This window comes from Bufo bufo, chromosome 4 (assembly GCF_905171765.1).
Source record: "Bufo bufo chromosome 4, aBufBuf1.1, whole genome shotgun sequence".
Lineage (NCBI taxonomy): Eukaryota > Metazoa > Chordata > Amphibia > Anura > Bufonidae > Bufo > Bufo bufo.
The window spans coordinates 346943567-346964657 of NC_053392.1; the positions used below are offsets into that span (position 1 = coordinate 346943567).

At 42.1% G+C, this 21091-nt stretch overlaps 1 protein-coding gene across 1 annotated transcript in view; it reads right to left on the reverse strand.

Moving 5' to 3' along the window:
• Positions 1-5087: 5087 nt before the first annotated feature.
• The window catches only part of LOC120996971 (G-protein coupled receptor family C group 6 member A-like), a 48170-nt gene continuing 32166 nt past the window's right edge, over positions 5088-21091 (reverse strand). The window contains exons 4-6 of the mRNA XM_040426845.1: positions 15673-15888; positions 9143-9266; positions 5088-6208 (exon numbers count right to left, since the gene is read on the reverse strand). Coding sequence (XP_040282779.1) covers positions 5088-6208; positions 9143-9266; positions 15673-15888 — 1461 coding nt within the window. The remainder of the gene's footprint in view (positions 6209-9142; positions 9267-15672; positions 15889-21091) is intronic.

The following is a 21091-nucleotide window of genomic DNA, read 5'->3' on the forward strand; positions in this document are numbered from 1 at the left end:
CCTCTGGCGAGCACATGGAGGGCTGTGCGGCCCTCCAAAGAAATGCCACCCCACACCATTACTGACCCAATGCCAAACCGGTCATGCTGGAGGATGTTGCAGGCAGCAGAACATTCTCCACGGCGTCTCCAGACTCTGTCACGTCTGTCACATGTGCTCAGTGTGAACCTGCTTTCATCTGTGAAGAGCACAGGGCGCCAGTGGCGAATTTGCCAATCTTGGTGTTCTCTGGCAAATGCCAAACGTCCTGCACGGTGTTGAGCTGTAAGCACAACCCACACCTGTGGACGTCGGGCCCTCATATCACCCTCATGGAGTCTGTTTCTGACCGTTTGAGCAGACACATGCACATTTGTGGCCTGCTAGTGGTCATTTTGCAGGGCTCTGGCAGTGCTCCTCCTGTTCCTCCTTGCACAAAGGCGGAGGTAGCGGTCCTGCTGCTGGGTTGTTGCCCTCCTATTGCCTCCTCCACGTCTCCTGATGTACTGGCCTGTCTCCTGGTAGCGCCTCCATGCTCTAGACACTATGCTGACACAGCAAACCTTCTTGCTACAGCTCGCATTGATGTGCCATCCTGGATAAGCTGCACTACCTGAGCCACTTGTGTGGCTTGTAGACTCCGTCTCATGCTACCACTAGAGTGAAAGCACCGCCAGCATTCAAAAGTGACCAAAACATCAGCCAGGAAGCATAGGAACTGAGAAGTGGTCTGTGGTAACCACCTGCAGAACCACTCCTTTATTGGGGGTGTCTTGCTAATTGCCTATAATTTCCACATGTTGTCTATCCCATTTGCACAACAGCATGTGAAATTGATTGTCACTCAGTGTTGCTTCCTAAGTGGACAGTTTGATTTCACAGAAGTGTGATTGACTTGGAGTTACATTGTGTTGTTTAAGTGTTCCCTTTATTTTTTTGAGCAGTGTATATATATATATATATATATATATATATAAAAATTCACCCGAGAAACCCATCAAAATGACCAATTCACGGTTTTTGGTTGCTTCATTTCCCACCATTTTTTTTAATAAAAAGTGATATAAAAAGTCATACACACTGCAGAATGGTATCAATGAAAAGTACAGATCGTCCTGCAAAAAGTGAATGCTCAGACAGCTCCGTACACTTAAAAGAGTTGTCCAAGTTATTTTTATTGATTACCTATCCTCAGGATAGGTCATCAATATCAGATCGGCGGGGGTCCGACACCCGGCACCCCCGCCGATCAGCTGTTTGAAGAGAAGGCGCGCGCTGTACCAGCGCTGCCTCCCCTTCACTGTTTACCTTCTAGCCGTTGCATCTGCAGTGGTGAGCAGGTGTAATTTCACCCAAGCCGTACCATTCATTTCAATGGTACGGATCGCTTCTATACACTTGTATAGGAGCGATCCGTACCATTGAAATGAATGGGATGGCTTGGGTGTAATTACACCTGCTCACCGCTGCAAATGCAACGGCTGGAAGGTAAACAGTGAAGGGGAGGCAGCGCTGGCATGGCGCGCGCCTTCTCTTTAAACAGCTGATTGGCTGGGGTGCTGGGTGTCGGACCCCAGCCGATCTGATATTGATGACCTATCCTGAGGATAGGTAATAAATAAATATAACTTGGACAACCCCTTTAACTACAAAAAAAGTTATAAGGGTCAGAATATGGCGACAAAAAATAAAACAGATTTTTTTACAAGGCTTTTATTATTTTATCAGTATCAAAACGCAAGAAAAACTATACATGTAAGGTATCGTTGGATTTGTACTGACCTGTAGAATGAAAGTATCTGGTCAGTTTTATTGAACATCGAACGCCGTAAATAAAAAAAACTTAAAACTGTGGCGGAATTGCTTTTTTTCCCAATTCCACCCCATTTGGAATTTTTTTTTCCTGCTTCCCACTACATCATATGCAATATTAAATGGTGATGTTAGAAAGTACAACTTGTCCCACAACAAACAAGTCCTCACACTGCAATGTGAACTGAAAAATTAAAAAGTTATGCCTCTGGAAAGGCAGGGAGTGCAAAATGAAAACGCAAAAATGAAAAAACCTCCGGGTAGAAAGGGGTTTTCCGAGACTTTTTTTTACTGATGACCTTATCCTCTGTATAGATCATCAGTATCTGTTCGGTGGGGGTCCGACGCCTGGGACCCTTGTCAGCTATTTGAGAAGGCGCCGACACTCGCATTAGTGTAGCAGCCTTCTCTAGCTTTGCCTAAGCCATGTGACCTCACGTTCATCGGTCACATGGCCAAGGCGCAGCTCAGCCCCACCGAAGTGAATTGGTTTGAGCATAATACCAAGTACAGCCGCTATACAATGTACAGGGCTGTGCTTGATAAGCTGAGAGAATGCTGTGGTGCTACTACAAGAGTAGTTGCATTCTCAAACAGCTGATTGGTGGGGATCCTGGGTGTCGGACCCCCACGATCATTGATCAGATACAGATGACTTATGCAGAAGATAGGACATCAGCAAAGAAAAGTCGCAGAAAACTCCTTTAAATACCCGTTTTAGGTCTTATCAGTACATCTTAATGGGACTCACTTTGACTTGGTCACTCCAAAATGTTAATTTTGTTTATTTTGTGTCGTTCAGAGGTGGAATTGCTTGCTTGCTTAAAAACATTATCCTGCTGCCTAATCCATCTGCCCTTGAGCCTTTATGGGCAGAATTAATGGCTTCATCAGTTATGACAATTCATTCAGGACCTGCAGAAACTGAGCAGCCCCATAATACCACCACCATGATGTCTGACATTTGGCATGAAATAGTGTAATGCGATGTTAGCTTTATTCCAGGTGTAATGGAGCCCATGTCTTCCAAAAAATTATATCTTTGTCTTATCAGAATATTATCCCAAAGGTTCTGGGAGTCATTTAGATGTTTTTTTTCTTGGCAAATGCAACACATGCTTTTGCTTTCTCTTTTCACAGCAGTGATTTGCCTTTTTTGCCGGTGTCTTTTTTTATTCTAGAATCATGTACATCAACTTTACTGAGGCAAGTGCAGCCTGCAGTTCTTTAGATGCTCGTCTGGGCTCCTTTGCTACCTTTTGGCTGAGTTATCAATACACTCTTGGTAAAATTTTGGTAGGAAAGATTCATCACTGTTCAATTTTTTCCGTCTATAGATACCAAGGTTTGCTGGAGTCCTAGAGCCTTAGCAATGGTTTTGAAACTCAGACTTGTAGATTTAAAGTACTTTACTTTGCATCTGACATCATGTGCTATTTTTTAAAAGCCTCTAGCTTGCTTCATATAGCCTGGGTGTGGACAGTAAAATCCAACCCAATTGTAAACTGAATTTGCTAACAGGTTGATTTAGTAGCTAACAAGGCAAATCCCTTATTTTATTTTATTTTTTTACATGGGGCAAGTGGGGCTGAACAGCATTTTTTCTTTCATAAATTAAATCATCATATTAAAACAGCACTTTGGTAATCTTAGTCGAATTTTAAAAGTAGTCTGATGATTTGAAACATTCAAATGTGACGCATATGCAAGGCACTGGAGATATGTAGTATTAAGTGACATTTAAAGGATTTTTTTTCAGGACATAAATATTGATGACCAATCCTTAGACTATCTCAACAATATCAGATTGGATGTGGTCTGACTCCTGGCAGCCCTGCCGATCATCTGTTTGGCAGGGCAGTGATTCTTGGACAAGCAATGCAGCCTTGTTGGAGTTTACCAAGCACAGTGACGCATATTACATGACAGCTGTGCTTAGTAATAGAGCTCAATCTTATTCATGTGAATGGGACCAAGCTGTACACAGACTTTGTGACTGATGAAAGTGACAACACAGGCCAAGGAAGAGGCTGCAGTGGTCGCCCAAGCCCTGTGGCCCCTACCAACAGTTGATCAACGGGGGTGCCAGAGGTAAGATGCCCACCTAACTGATATTGATGACCCATATCTGATAAATGTATGGGTCAGGTCCTCATTATTAGATCTGCTCTTTGTTAGCTGCCTTTCTCTATGGCTAATAGATCAGTATTATTTGCACAAGATGTTATCTAAAGATAACGATTACAAACAAACTGCAAAATTTACACATAAATAGATACACATTGTAAAAGGTTCCTTGTTTGTCAAAAGTTTCCTAAATCTTTGAAAATTATTGCTATGTAAATCTGGAGGTAGTAAAACAACTGGTTTGATTCATCTTGGTGACCCACTCCCTTATAAGCCACACATGGCTCTAATCGCATACAGTACTTCCAAAGTTAATAGTGTTATCAATAAGCATACTTCTAACACTAGATTTGTAAGAAGCAGGCATAAGTTAGCTAGACATTTGAGTAATGGGCTTCTTTAAAGTGATCCTCCAGTCCCAAACTGAAATTTGACTATACATTGAAAAGGTGTCAACGTACATAGTGCATTCTGCTGGAATTATAATGCCTTGTTGCCAACTTCTGGTCCCCAACTCATTCTTTACAAATTGTCCACCAGAGTGTTAGACCTGCAGATGGAGTAACTCTCAGCAAGTGGAGGCCATCTGCCTTAGAAGTTGGTTGACAGTTGAACAGTAGTTGAACAAACAAACATCTGGTGAATGTTTATTTCCAAGACATGGCCATACACATTCTAGACTATATTGGCTATTACAGTTGTTCAGACTACCCATACACATTCAATGAAACCACTTGATGGACGAAATATCTTTTTAAGAACGTTCTTTCAAAGAAAGATCTTTAGTTCTTGAATGATATAGTTGAAATCATTTGTATGACCACCTTAAGACATACTCCCCTCCATTGCCCTTGACCGATTATTTGCTGACGATGTTGGTGCTATGTCCACCCAATATGTGTCTTCTCCTGCAGGTGTAAGCATTGCTTCATCCTAAAGCAATCGAGTGGCAGTTCTAAGACTCCAGCGATGATTTTATGAAGTAGAAGTTGGGACATCAGAACTTGGCAATAGAAGTACCGTAATCTCAGAGGAAGCCACCAGATACATTAACTATACATTTCCAATGTTTTGTTTGGGACTAGAGGGTTATTTTAAGAATTGTCCATTCTACAATATAGTTGTCTTCTGTTTTCAAGTTGAAAAATGTACATTTTGTTACTGGTGCATCAAATACTAGACAACCTTTTCCTTGTGAGGGTTCTGTTTCTTGTAGTAGGGATGTCTGTTTTCACAAGCATCTCATGAAAGGAAAAGCTATTACTTATACAACTCACAGACGATATACCTGGTCTTTTTGTTTCATCTTGTATGGGACCATACCGCTCAGGTAATGCCAGAGAACTGGAAGGAATCTGACTTACTGTAAGAGTGCTAGCACTTTTGGAAGAATATTTATAGATCATTTTGAGGAAAGCAGACTTTGTATTGGTGTCCTGTTTGTATAAGATAATGTAACACTTTGGTAAAAATGTACATGACAAAATTCCATAGCTTGATATAAGTATTACTATCATTTCCACAGCTGGTAAGTAGATACCAAATGTAGTAACATATATTGGAATAAAGGTTATCCATGCAATGAAGTAAATCAACATACCAAATGTAATAAATTTAGCTTCATTGTAGTTTTCTGGCAGTTTTCTGCCTCTAAATGCAAAAATAAAACATGCAAAAGCCAAGACAGCAACGTATCCTAGCATTATACCAAATGCCACTGTAGAGCCTTCATCACATTCCAATATGATTGTTCTTGGAAGAGAAAAATTCTCTTTGATATAGGGAGACCAAAATACCAGCCAAGTGGTGCAAATAATCATCTGAATTCCAGTGCAGAAAAATACTAGAGTAAATGGTCTATATAGAAATTTTAAAATGCTGTGAACTCTTGGCTCAAACGTAAAAGCCAACAATATTTTGATTGACTTAAGTAAAATACATGCCACTACTACTGTAAAACTAATACCAAACATAGTTTGCCTCACTTTGCACTTGAAATCAACTGGTTCGCCAATAAAGAAGACTGCACTGACAAAACTTAAAAGGATAGAAATGAGGATGACATAACAAAGAATTCCTCCAGATGCCTTTACCACTGGTGTATTAAAGTTCTTAGCAAACAGGAATGCTATTGTGAAAATAAGAAAAATTCCAACAAATGAAATGATAAGCAGGATAATGGCCAAACCGTCATCCCAGCGAAGAAATTCTATTTTCTTCAAGAGACATACAGAGCTGTTGACTGGAGACCAGTGAGTCTTGTTATTACACTGGATACAAAAGTCCATATCTAGAATGATTACAAAATGGAAGACAATGAAACAAAATTTGTACTGAAATTAAAACTTTATTTTATTTATATTTGAAGCTTAAACGAATAACATGTTCTTCTAAACATACAGGTATCTAAGGGGGTGTTCCATCAGAGACAACCTTTATAATTTAGGAACCATGACAATAATGCACCGATCAATCGATCCTGCTCTGAAGACAATAAAATGTATGTAAAGAGGCAGTGTTGTAATCTACTGTGAGCTACCACAAGAGAATCAGTCTCTGTAGTCCAAGATGAAAAATAACTACATATAAAATCAGTGTTGCAGTGCTGTTTTCGTAACAAAATTACAGGGTTATTAAAATTCTCACCATTCCCTTTGTATGTGTTTAGATGCAGAGTAGTTTGGACGTGAAATAGTCCTTGGTGCAAGATTTCAGCTTGGGCCCTCCTTCCCTCGGTGCTTTGTGGCGAGGGGCAGTAGTGTACTTAGCCTTTCTGCTGCCTGAGGTAAAAATTTTAATGACACCCAGATTCTCAACCTTACCCCTTCCCACAAGCCCTACTGTTAGGAAATACTTGGAAAACTTAACATACAGTGATACAAAACTTACAGGGTAATACAGCGCCCCATAACTCTTACATCCAGTGATGTCTCCTCTGATGTTCTCTTTCCTCATCTTCTCCATTCAGACTAGACCGCCATGAAGATTTATTTTAGCTATATCTTGTCTCTGCAGAGTTTGACAAACAGACATCTTAGTTTCCTACTTTTCCATCATCATTCCACCTCCATAACACCTCAATACTGTTCCCACTGTGCTCCCCAATACTATTCTATAGAAACAGATAATCCCCCTGAAAATGCTAGTACCACACAGGTAGCGTTCCCTTCAATAATTATTGGCACATGGTGCCCTAAAAAAAGAAGTGCGGCCAGCAAACAGTGTCTCTGACACTAATAGTGTAAACATAATGTCCCCCAAAATAATGTGCTAAGCTGATACTGTGCCAGGGTGCCCCCACGGTAAAAGGTCTCCCGAAAATATCAACAATAGAAATAATTATCTCCCAGAGTGCATAGTGTTAACAGTGCCCCAAAAGTAGTAATGTCCCCATTGAGTTCATACTAATAATAATGTTCCCCATAGTCCACCAGTAGTAATACTTCTCTTTATAATGTGTGCCAATAGAAAAATACCACCTTATATTATGGACAGTACACAAAATACCCACCTACCTATCAGAACAGATCCCCATATCAGATCCTAAGATCAGACTTGAAATCAGACCCCCATATCAGACCTTAAATCAGAACCCCCTATCAGACCTCAAATCAGACCCCCATACTAAACCTCAAATTAGACCCCCATATCAGACCCCAAATTAGACCCCCATATCAGACCCCCATATCAGATCTTCAGATCAGACTCCTAATCAGACCTCAAATCAGATTCCCTGTGTCATATTTTAAATCAGACTCCCATATCAGATCCTCAGATCAGTCCCTCATCAGATAATCAGATCAGACCCCCATATCACACCTCAGATCAGAGCCTCATATCAGATCTTCAGATCAGACCCCCATATCGAACATCAGATCAGAACCCATATCAGATCCTCAAACCCCCATATCAGATCCTCAAATCAGACCCCTATATCAAACCTCAGATGAGACCCCATCAGACCTTCATGTAAGTTCCCCATATGAGGATCAGATCAGAACCCCTTTAGAACTGCATGTCAGACCCTCGCATTAGACCTCACATCAGGCTGCCATGTCAGACCCCCACATATCAAACCTCAGATCAGACCCTCTTTAGACCTCCCTATCAGACCTCATATCAGACATTAAAATAAATAAATTAACTTACTTCTCCTGCTCTGCCGCTCCTCTCCAGGCCTGACTTCCACTCCTACGATCTCTTATTTCTTCTGGCCAACATTGAACAGATCATAGTGCGCACACTACGTCCTGACGCTGTACACAGGACAGTGCAACATGGCCCGAAGTAGACCAGAAAGGAGGGGTGAGTACAATGATTCACTCCCCTCTCCTCCCATCTCTTGCATAATGCAGGAGTATCAAAGTATTGAAAGAGTATCGAGAGTTGCAATCCTACTAGGAGTGTATAGGACCTGTGATACTGCATACAGTGAAGAGACTATATGACATCCAAACTAGTCTGAGTCTGCACACATACAGAAGGAGGAGTAAGAACTTTTTAGCCCTTTAATTTTGTTATACAAAGAGCTCTAGGACATAGATTTTATTTCCCGCTTTCAAAACCCCTGGGAAACACCACTGACATTGCCTCAAAAAAAACAACACAGTTTGTAGTGTGTTTTATCTTTCCTTATTGAAAAAAAAGGCAGGAAATACAATGCAGAAAACATCGCATTTGGCATTTTCCAAAAAAAAAACACTGTGTGAAAACTATCCTAAGACTAGGCAATGGTTAAAAATTCTCACATTAGTGACATGGATGGACCTATTATGAATTCAACTGAACTGTATTTATAGCAGTATGGCACACTGTGTTAGGCCTTATTCACATGTCAGTGTTTGGTCAGTGATTTACATCAGTGATTGTGAGCCAAAACCAGGAGTGTAGGCTACACAGAGATAAGGTATATCTGCACCTGTTCTGTGTTTAGACCTGAACCTGGCTTTGACTCTCAATCACTGATGGAAATCACTGACCAAACACTGACTGGGTGAATAAGGCCTTAGGGTGACATTGCACAAGCACATAAGCGTCCATGGACAGTGCTCGCGATTCACCGTTAATTTCCAGCTGCACATGGATATCCCATGGCTACAGGTTGCAAGTCCAGTGATACTTGTGGCCACTAATGGTCATCTGATACCACCCTAATTCAAGCAATTATTGGTAATAATGGGAGCACTTGGCTTTATTAATTTCAGATGTGTTTTTTGTACAGTACCTGATTCTCTGGTATAGTGATTTTCTGGACATGCTACGCATTCATAACAACATGTATGTTGACTTGCTGATGTTTTCTTCATTTGCCCGGGTTTACATTCATCTGAACATCGAGATTGGATCTTCTGTAATATCGGGAAGGATTCAAAATCATCATAAAATCAGCTATTCAGGACTATTATTCACGAATATTCGAATTGCGAATTTTAATCGCGAATATCGGCACTTCGAGAATTCGCGAATATTTAGAATATCGCAAAATATATTCGTAATCGCGAATATTCAATTTTTTTTTTAAATACCAGTTTATGCGAATTTTATGCGAATTTTTGCAATCAAGAAAATAATGCCTGGAGATCATGAATTCGCGAATTCTCGAATATATGGCGAATATTCGCCCAAATATTTGCGAAATATCGCGAATTCGAATATTGCCCCTGCCGCTCATCACTATTCAGGACTAAGGCCAAATTCACACCACAGAGTTTATGAAGGAGTAGATAGAAAATATAGGAGTAATGTCTAAATCTTTCTTTTAGACTTTTTCTCCATTTTGGTCCAATCCTGTCCAGGGCCACAACTACCATCATGGCAGCCATAGCAGTTGCTATGTGGCCCGCAATGCCACTGCCTAGCAGATAAGACAGCATCAGGAAATTGTGTGCAGCTGCAAGACTGCTATTAGGGCAGTACTGCTGGTGCTGATTTATGGACCCCAAAACAAGTTAAAATAGAAAGGGGCCGTGAAATCCCAATCTTAATCGACACGCTGACCAGCTCAGCCATGCTGCATTCCTCCTCTCCACATGGACTTGAAAGAAATGCAGAATGGAGCTGAAAGGAGGAGAAAAGCACATGAAATCTGAGGCAGCGGTGAGAGTTTTGAGCCTGCCTTTCATAATTTGAACAGGATAGAAGCAGGCAGGAGCTGAGAAGCAGCAGTGCTGATACACTGAGTACACTAGGATAGTCGGAGGAAAAGTCTCTGAAGCTGCTGCATGCCTCTTTCCAAAATGCAGGCCACACCTTTAGTGCAATCTTATTTATGAATTATTTTTCAAGCATTACTTATTTTCAAGCTCACACCTTTCCCCATATAGCATAAGCTAGAAAAATTGTTTTTATTTTAGTCATCTTCTCTGCCCCCTCCTCCTTAACACAGTCCCTTTTCAACAAGCTATCCCAGTATCCCACATACCACCTCACATAGACCCAGCAGTGCCATGGTGTGTCTTCACTATACCGAGATCTGTAATCAAGTGTTTCTCCTTTGCTGTTTTCTAATATCAACTTCTATGCTGGCCCTTGGCACATGTGCAGGCCTCTTTTTAACTTTATATATTTACAAATGGTCCATAAGACCAATAATCGCCCGATTATTTACACATTGGCACATGAAATAATAGTGAGACCATTTGTAAATATATAAAATCTCTTTTGCTGTTGCTCCCCTTCTTGCTACTATGTTTTGGGGGTTCCCTGTAGAGCCCCTGCCACCTTATGCCCCTCCAGCTTCCTTTCTCCTACAGACCCATTGCTACTTTGTGCCTACCCTTCCACTCCTATAGAGGCCCTGATATTTCGTGAACCTCTGCTGCTGCCTACTTGCCCCCATCAACATCCTGCTACCTTGCAACTATAATAGTGCATTCAGAAAGTCTTCAGACCCTTTCACCGTTTTCACATTTTATTTTGTTGTGGCCTTGTGCTAAAATAAAAAAAGTTTAAAATGTTCCCCATCATTCTGCCCTCAGTGCCTTATAATGAGAAAGTGAAAACAGAATGTTCTAAATCTGTGCTAATTTATGGAAAGCGAAAAAACTAAAATATTGCATTGGCATAAGTATTTAGACCCTTTACTCAGTACTTAGTTGAAGCATCATTGTCAGCGATTACCGCCTCCAGTCTTCTTGGGTATGATGCTACAAGATATACACACCTGGATGTTCTGCCTTTCTTCTCTGCAGGTCCTCTCAAGCTCTGTCAGGTTGGATTGGGACCGTCGGTTGACAGCTATTTTCAGGTCTCTCCAGAGATGTTTGATTGGGTTCAAGTCAAGGTTCTGGCTGGGCCACTCAAGGACATTCACAGAGTTGTGCATAAACCACTCCTATTTAGTCTTGGCTGTGTGCTTAAAGAGGACCTTTCACCAGAGGAAAGCCTCTAAACTAACTATACAGGAGTGTAGAGCGGCGCCCAGGGATCCCGCTGCACTTACTGTTATCCCCGTGTGCCGCTCCGTTCGCCGGGTATAGCCTCCGGTATGTAAGAAGTTAGGCTCCACCCACTTGATCCTGCCGGCGTCTTCTTCTCCTATGCTGTAGCGCTGGCCAATGGCAGCGCTCAGCTCATAGCTATACCGGGCGAACGGAGCGGCGCCCGGGGATAACAGTAAGTGCAGCGGGATCCCTGGGCACCGCTCTACACTTCTGTATAGTTAGTTTAGAGGCTTTCCTCTGGTGAAAGGTCCTCTTTAAGGTCATTGTCTTGTTAGAAGGTAAACATTCAGCCCAGTCTGAGGTCCAGAGCATACTGGATCAGATTTTCATTAGGATCATCTCTGTAACTTTGCTCCATTCAGTTTACTATCAAATCTGACCAGTCTCCCTGTCCCAGCTGCTGAAAAACATCACCGCAGCATGATGCTGCTACCACCATGCTTCACTGTAGGGATGGTATTGGGCAGTGCCTGGTTTTCTCCAAACATGATGCTTAAAATTGAAGCCAAAAAGTTCAATCTTGGTTTCATCCGACCAAAGAATCTTGTTTCTCACAGTCTGAGAGTCCTTTAAAGGCTATGTACACCTTCAGAGGCAATTTTTTTTTTATTAGACTAAGGGCGGTGGCTCACTCTAGGCGGATTCTGGAATAGGTGCTGCTACCCCAAAGATAGAGGGACACCCACCCTCTGGTAATGAATAGTTAGTTAAAAGCCAAGATTATGGGCAAGCACACTGCACTTGGACTACAGTAAAATCTAATAGGATTATGAATAAAATTTTATTAAATCACAATTTAGATGAACACGTGTGTAATATGTAAAATGCAAACAATGCAATAAAATACAATAAAACCAAAAATAAAATGCAATACTTAGAAAATCCAAAGTTCACACAGATTGAGTTCATAGGTGGAATTGGTTCCTTATTGTCACAAAAACGCTGGAGTATGTATGTAACTGCACAGTGATAAAGTGCTCTGCAGTTACTGAACTCCTATATAGGGTGTGCGGATAAGCATACACAGAGAGATATAGCTTCGTACTCCTGCACAGTAATATAGTGCTATGTAAACACTGGACTCCAATATAGGCAATGTGGGAAACCGAGGTAAAAATCCTGCTGTATATAGTGTCTCGAGTAGCAGTCTTATTTCCCCTAATCTTGTGCACAATAAAATGGATATTACAATGGTTCTAATCCCATGCCAATAATATATATAGTTCCGCAGATTGGATCTTCTTACCTTCCGTTTACTTTATATCATGCATGTATGTCTTTTCAGTCGTTGGACGAGAGACGAGCGGCGCGGGACACTGCCGGCGTCTCGCTCTGTACTCCTCCAGCTCACTTACCCGAAATCTCGCGGGACTTGGAGCGATGTCTTGGTTTTGCCTGACATATAAGGAACCAATTCCACCTACGAACTCAATCTGTGTGAACTTTGGATTTTCTAAGTATTGCATTTTATTTTTGGTTTTATTGTATTTTATTGCATTGTTTGCATTTTACATATTACACACGTGTTCATCTAAATTTGATTTAATTAAATTTTATTCATAATCTTATCAGATTTTACTGTAGTCCAAGTGCAGTGTGCTCGCCCATAATCTTGGCTTTTAACAAAAATTTTTTATGATTGCATGTTACAAATTTTTGGCTAAAAATAACTTTTTCAATTGGTCTTTATTAACAATAATGAGCTGTTCTGTCACAAGAGGTTAAGGGCTGTTTCACACTCACTCGGCCGCTCGCTCCTCAATGCGCCTGCGCCGGGTGTAGATGTGACGTCATCGGCGCAGGCGCATTGAGGATGGAGCGGCCGAGTGAGTGGCCGCCTCTCAGTGCGCCTGCGCCGATGACGTCACATCTACACCCGGCGCAGGCGCATTGAGGAGCGAGCGGCCGAGTGAGTGGCCGCCTCTCAGTGCGCCTGCGCAGATTGAAGAGAGGTACGGCCGCGGCGCAGGCGCCAGATATTGAATCAAAACAGGCAGGGCCAGCACAGAACAATTCCGTTCCCTGGCCCTGTCAATCAACAAGCAGAGGGGGCGTCATTACCATCGGAGGATGCGGCTGCTACCAGCAAGTAGCCGCCCTACTTGCTGGTAGCAAGGTAATTTACATATTATAAAAATCGATTTTTAACAAATTCTACTGAACGAAAATCATTAATTAGCTTATGTATGATGAGATCGCAGTGTAGGGATTATTAGTAAAGAAAAAAAAACAAAACGGTTTAATGGGGTGACAGAAGCCCTTTAACATGACTGATAATGCTCCGTGCCTCTCTGTGATCTCTTTACTACGAAATCACAGTGACAAGTGTGATTTTGTAGTAAAGAGATCACAGAGAGGCACGGAGCATTATCAGTCATGTTAATGCTCCGTGCCTCTGCAGTCTGCATCGGGTCTTGGCACTCTTTCACTGAGTGGATGCCACGCACGGCATCCGCTCGTGTGAAACAGCCCTAACTGTTTTTCTTATTGTGTGACTGGTACTTTCACTTTGTGCCAGTCATCTAATAAACCTTATCTCTAAACTATCACCGAATGAGCGTGAGCCAATAAAATAAACCAATAAAATATTATATTGAATCACTGCCCCTTTGGATGCCCCCTTTCCCTGCACCTATTCTCTATGTATGGATTGTCTCTTATGTATTGTGTTAATAAAATTTACCTATATTGTATACGTTCTGGTAGTTTCTTGATAGGTCTTAGCTCTAAACTACTGAGAGGTCATAAACACTTATTTAAGCCATATTCTTATCAGTAAGAACTGAGCCATAATGAGTGTTTAGGAGGTCATAGAGCAGAGATAAGGAGTCCGTCTGCTCCTGGTTTGACAGAAACAACAGAAAATCCAAAGGGTGCTTCTAGAGCATGTCAGCTCTGTATAGAAAAAAAGGAGGCTATATTTTTAATAAAAAACAATAAAAAAATTACTTTTAGCTCAAAATGAATAAAAAAAAATGCCTCCAAAGGTGTACATAGCTTTTAAGTGTTTTTTTTTTGCCAACTTTCATGTGCCTTTTACTGAGGAGAGAGAGGCCTCTTTCTAGCCACTCTGCCATTAAGCCCAGACTGGTGGAATGCTGCAATGATGGTTGACCTTTTGGAAGTTTCTCCCATCTGCACACAGGATCTTTGGAGCTCAACCAGAGTGACTGATTAGGTTCTGGTCACCTCTTTTACCAAGGCCCGTTCTTTCAAACGTTTTCCATTCAAGAATTATGGAGGCACTGTGCTCTTGAAAACTTTCAGTGCAGCAGGAATTTTTTTCTACCTTTCTCCAGATCTGTGCTTCCACAAGACCATATCTCTGGGCTCTACAGGCAATCCTTTCCTCCTCATGGCTTGGTTTTGCTCTGATATGCATTGTCAGTTGGGAGACCTTTTATAGACAGGAGTGCATCTTTCCAAATCATGTCCAACCAACTGAATTTACTACAGTTGGACTCCAATCAAGGTGTGGAAACATCTGAAAGATGATCAAGAAAAACAGGAGACCCCTAGAGCTAAATTTTAAGGTGTCATAGCCAAGGGTCGGAATACAGTCCATGCAAAATGTTTTCCTTTTTAATAAATATGCAAACATTTCTAAAATTCTGTTTTCACTTTCTGATTAATGCATTATTCACACAGTCAGTGTGCAGTCAATGATTTCCATGAGTGACTGTGTGCCAAAACCTTGTGCGGTCAAAAACACAGAACAGGTACAAATCTTTTCATTATACCTTATGTCTGTGTAGGCTCCAATCCTGGTTTTGGCTCACAATGTGGTTTTGGCTCACAACGTGTGACTACGGCTCTAGGGGTATTGACCGCAGGTTGATGGGGAGAGTTTTTTTTTTTATTTCAGCACAAGGCCACAACATAACAAAATGTGAAAAAAGTGAAAGGGTCTGAAGACTTTCTGAATGCATTGCAGCTTTGCATGTTCTGCCGAACTAATCTGAAGTCTGGCCTGATATCTGTTGGCTTAATGTCTATGTAAATAACTTTCTTAGAGTGCCTCCACACACAACAGATTTTGTTGCAGAAATTCCTGTGACTGAAAATAAGTTCCATTAATATGAATGGGTCTTGCAGAAATCCATGAGCTTACCATCAAAATAACTCCATTCAAATGAATGGAATTGATTTATAGTCACAGAAATTTTCTGCAGCATAATCAGCTACATGTGAAGACACCCTTATTTTCTGGGTCACTCAGGGTTTGGATAATAAAGTGTTTTTGTGTGGCACAGTGTATGCCAGAATTCTGTCACATTGAAATCTAATAAAAAAATTTGAATTTTCTCAGTACCTTCAAATGTTTAAACTCATTCTTGTTATCCTGGCTGTTGAATAGGAAGATGTCGTTTTCGTTATCATATTCAGCAAATATAGTGAAATTAATCTTTCCATCAGGACCCACTTTCCAGATCACTACATCATATCCAGAATTTGCATCTCCTCTGGAATCAAAATTAACAGTCCTTCCCATATAGGTAAAGTTTACAGTCTTCAGTGACTGTAGAAGCTATGAGGTGGAGAAATATATAGAAAGATATTAGAAGACATAGAAAAACACCTGAGAAGTGACAACATGATGACATCAGTATGCGCTTACAGTTCACTATCCTTAGAATGAAACCAACTAACAATAATACTTTACTGTTTGATTCCTAGAAGCAATTTCTGATTTTAACAAATTTAACAAACTTTAAATGCAAATTGTACTATCAGTGAGGTTTGACTAGTTATTTATAGAGAAATAAAATAAGTTTTCATTCTATAACCTTATTATGCATACTTAAATTGTACAAACCGGATTCCCAAAAAGTTGGGACACTAAACAAATTGTGAATAAAAACTGAATGCAATGATGTGGAGATGGCAAATGTCAATATTTTATTTGTAATAGAACGTAGATGACAGATCAAATGTTTAATCCGAGTAAATGTATCATTTTAAAGGAAAAATACGTTGATTCCAATTTTCACGGTGTCAACAAATCCCAAAAAAGTTGGGACAAGTAGCAATAAGAGGCTGGAAAAGGTAAATTTGAGCATAACGAAGAGCTGGAAGACCAATTAACACTAATTCGGTCAATTGGCAACATGATTGGGTATAAAAAGAGCTTCTCAGAGTGGCAGTGTCTCTCAGAAGCCAAGATGGGTAGAGAATCACCAATTCCCACAATGTTGCGCAGAAAGATAGTGGAGCAATATCAGAAAGGTGTTACCCAGCGAAAAATTGCAAAGACTTTGCATCTATCATCATCAACTGTGCATAACATCATCCGAAGATTCAGAGAATCTGGAACAATCTCTGTGCGTAAGGGTCAAGGCCGTAAAGCCATACTGGATGCCCGTGATCTCCGGGCCCTTAAACGACACTGCACCACAAACAGGAATGCTACTGTAAAGGAAATCACAGAATGGGCTCAGGAATACTTCCAGAAACCATAGTCAGTGAACACAATCCACCGTGCCATCCGCCGTTGCCAGCTGAAACTCTACAGTGCAAAGAAGAAGCCATTTCTAAGCAAGATCCACAAGCTCAGGCGTTTTGACTGGGCCAGGGATCATTTAAAATGGAGTGTGGCAAAATGGAAGACTGTTCTGTGGTCAGACGAGTCACGATTCGAAGTTCTTTTTGGAAATCTGGGACGCCATGTCATCTGGACCAAAGAGGACAAGGACAACGCAAGTTGTTATCAACGCTCAGTTCAGAAGCCTGCATCTTTGATGGTATGGGGTTGCATGAGTGCATGTGGCATGGGCAGCTTGCATGTCTGGAAAGGCACCTTCAATGCAGAAAAATATATTCAGGTTCTAGAACAACATATGCTCCCATCCAGACGTCATCTCTTTCAGGGAAGACCCTGCATTTTTCAACAAGATAATGCCAGACCACCTTCTGCATCAATCACAATATCATGGCTGCGTAGGAGAAGGATCCGGGTACTGAAATGGCCAGTCTGCAGTCCAGATCTTTCACCTATAGAGAAGATTTGGCGCATCATAAAGAGGAAGGTGCAACAAAGAAGGCCCAAGACGATTGAACAGTTAGAGGCCTGTATTAGACAAGAATGGGAGAGCATTCCTATTTCTAAACTTGAGAAACTGGTCTCCTCGGTCCCCAGACGTCTGTTGAGTGTTGTAAGAAGAAGGGGAGATGCCACACAGTGGTGAAAATGGCCTTGTCCCAACTTTTTGGGGATTTGTTGACACCATGAAATTCTGATTCAACATATTTTTCCCTTAAAATGGTACATTGTCTCAGTTTAAACTTTTGTTCCGTGATTTATGTTCTATTCTGAATAAAATATTAGAAGTTGGCACCTCCACATCATTGCATTCAGTTTTTATTCACGATTTGTATAGTGTCCCAACTTTTTTGGAATCTGGTTTGTACATGCCGTGGCAAAAGACACCTGACACTGGCTATTTTTTACTAATATTTGTTCCATGTCAGTTTTACAGAAATGTACAGTTTACATACTGTGACAGCACCAGGGGGAAAGTGGTAGAAGGAGTCTACATTTCACCTAGGTTCCTGTCCTATATGTTCTAAAATGCAGCCAGGGAATTGACAGCAAGGAAAAGTCTACTTTCACACTAGCGTTCGGGGCTCCGCTTGTGAGTTCCGTTTGAAGGGGCTCACAAGCGGCCCCGAATGCATCCGCTCAGAATGCATCAGTCTGGCAGCGTTCAGCCTCCGCTCCGCTCAGCAAGCGGACACCCGAACGCTGCTTGCAGCGTTCGGGTGTCCGCCTGGCCGTGCGGAGGCAAACGGATCTGTCCAGACTTACAATGTAAGTCAATGGGGACGGATCCATTTGAAGATGACACAATATGGCTCAATTTTCAAACGGATCTGTCCCCATTGACTTTCAATGTAAAGTCTGGATGGATCCGTCTGAACTACTTTCACACTTAGAATTTTTTCTAAACTATAATGCAGACGGATCAGTTCTGAACTGATCCAAACGTCTGCATTATAGGAGAGGATCCATCTGTGCAGACACCAGACGGATCCTCTCTGAACGCAAGTGTGAAAGTAGCCAAACTAGGTTTTCTCTTTGCAAGGGTTTTGTTAGAAAACCTGGTTAGAAGGGCCTGGCTGCTTGGAGCAGGGAGAGTTGGGTGGGTCCCTGCTCCAATTAGCCACTCCAGGTATTCAGGGTAACTGTGGCTAATCACCTTGGAACCTGGGTGTGCTATAAAAGGGCAAACAGCTCCCTAGCTGAGCTCTCTGCTCCTAGGAAGAACCCTGCTGTGTGAGTAAAAACAAACATATGTTTTGTTGATGGAGCTAGGCACAAGGCTCAGTTTCATGTAGTTAGGGACTACTGCTTGTTTAGATGTAGTGGCCAGACGGCCAGGTATTTCATTTGTTTTGAACAGTTTTTGTTTAATACTTTTATCTGCAAAAGTCAATAAAACTGGCTGAGGCCAGTTGCACCATACTTGCTTGGACTGGACTGTGTTTTATGTGCCTATAGCACCCGTCTATCCCAGGAGACGGCAGTCCCATGAGATAATCCCGTTACATATGGTGGAGGATGCGGGCAAAACAATCCAGCAAGTTTCATGTCCTGGGTTAAGTCTGCTGTTCTGAAAAAAACAAACAGTGCAGATATGGAGGAAGTGCTGAAACAGCTGATCCAGGCTAACATACAGCTCCAAAAGGCGAATGCTAACCAGCAGGAAACCAATCGGTTGTTCATGGAGACTACGCAAGCTGGTTTCAGAGAACAGCAATCGCTTAATAAAAGTATGGTGGAGCAGATAGCGGTGCTGGCTAAAAGGCCCCATGTCAAGGAGGAATCCATCTCTGCAGGGAGGAGAGTGCAAGCTTCCCTTCAAAAAAATGGTCGCAGGGGATGATGTGGAGACCTACCTCACCATTTTTGAAAGAGCCGCTGAAAGAGAGAAACTCCCAGCAGAACAGTGGGCAGACACCCTTGCTCCATTTCTCAGTGGGGAGTCACAGAAAGCCTACTATGATCTGAGTGAGCAGGATACCAGAGAGTACCCTAAACTGAAAGCAGAAATTCTCGCTCGCTTAGGTGTAACATCTGCGGTCAGAGCCCAGCGAGTGCACAACTGGACTTTCCAAATGGATAAACCAGCGAGGTCGCAAATGTACGATCTTTTTCACCTGGCTAAAAAAAGGCTACAGCCAGAGGTATCTACAGCCACTCAGGTGGTGGAAAGAGTGGTCCGGGACCGGTTTGTTCGTGCTCTACCAGTTCGGATACAGCGCTGTGTGGGACAAGCGGACCCCAGGGATGTCAGCTTGTCGCCCTAGTGGAGCGGTATCTGAACACCAAGGAGTATCTCCAAGACCTCTGTCCTACTTGGCTGGCCCCAAGGAGCCAGAAGTCTAGGATCGCAGTAAGACTGTTCCTAATCTAAAGGGGGCGAGGGAGGGCCGTAAAGTAGAAACTGAAACTGACCTATTAGCCAGACTTCTTAGGCCAGTTAGCCCCAAATAGCCTTGGGCTGTCAAAAACATTGTTTGCTGGCGATGACAAGGACTAGGCCACGTGGCTGCCAACTGTCTTTTGGCTGATGAGCCTATGGAGTGTGACAGTGGGCGGAGGAGGTCATTGTCTGTGGGACCTGCCTACTCTGCCTTGCCGACCCCAGATATGGAGCGACAAACTTGCAGCTTGGTGATTGAAGGACACTCAGTTTAAGCTCTGTTGGACTCTGGTAGTCGAGTGACTCTTGTGAATGGCAGCTTGGTGGACACTAGGAAGCTGCAAAAGAGACAGATGGGGGTCATCTGCATACATGGGGATACAAAAGAGTACACCACTGCTATAGTCTCTTTTGAAACCCCATGCGGGAAAGTAACCTATGAAGTGGGGGTTGTAAACAGTCTGATTCATACTGTCATTGTGGGGTGTGATTTTCCTCCATTTTGGCAAATGTGGAATATGCTTGATAAGTGTTTAAGTGGGTCTGCTGTAGATCCTATTCCCCTGGCTGAACCTGAAAATGTGCAAACAGTAGGGGTGACCCAGAGTGAAACCGAGAGTTTTCCCTTAGCAGTGCTTCCAGGTAATACTGATGATGTTCCCGAAATTGGTCTCCCTGACTTGCCAGTCTTCAATGATAACTTTGGGACAGCTCAACTCCGGGACACTACATTAACCCACGCACGGCAAAGTGTGAAAGTAGTTAATGTGGTGTCTTAAGAAACCGGGGTAGAGAAAATATTTCCCCATTTTGCTTTAGAGAATGAACTCTTATATAGAGTTGATGAGCAAAATGAACAAGTTGTGGCACAACTTGTGGTCCCAAAATCACATCGCCAAAAGGTGATGGATCTAACCCATTTGTTACTGCTGTGTCATAATCTGGTGTAGTGGACCATGACACTTTTGCTGTGCATGCTTGTTGCTGGTTGCAACATGTTGTTTTGCATGTTTTGAAACTTCCCCTTTAAGTTGTGTGTCCCTTCCCATCCTGGTGTGTTCGGGGTTAAGATTTGTCTTCCTTGGTGTGGAACTGGGTGTGGTCTCTAGGCTCTATTTATCCTTGTGTTTTGAGCCTGAGTTCTAGTTTTGTCTCCAGCCTTGGTGTGTGTGTTGGAGTGTGGATGTTCCTGGATTCCATCTGTCCAGTCTTAGGGCCATCCTAGTTGAACATCTATGTCACCCCCTTGTTTCTATGTTCTATCCCCTACCCTTACCTGTTGTGTTTGGTGTGGGTTTATGTTATGGG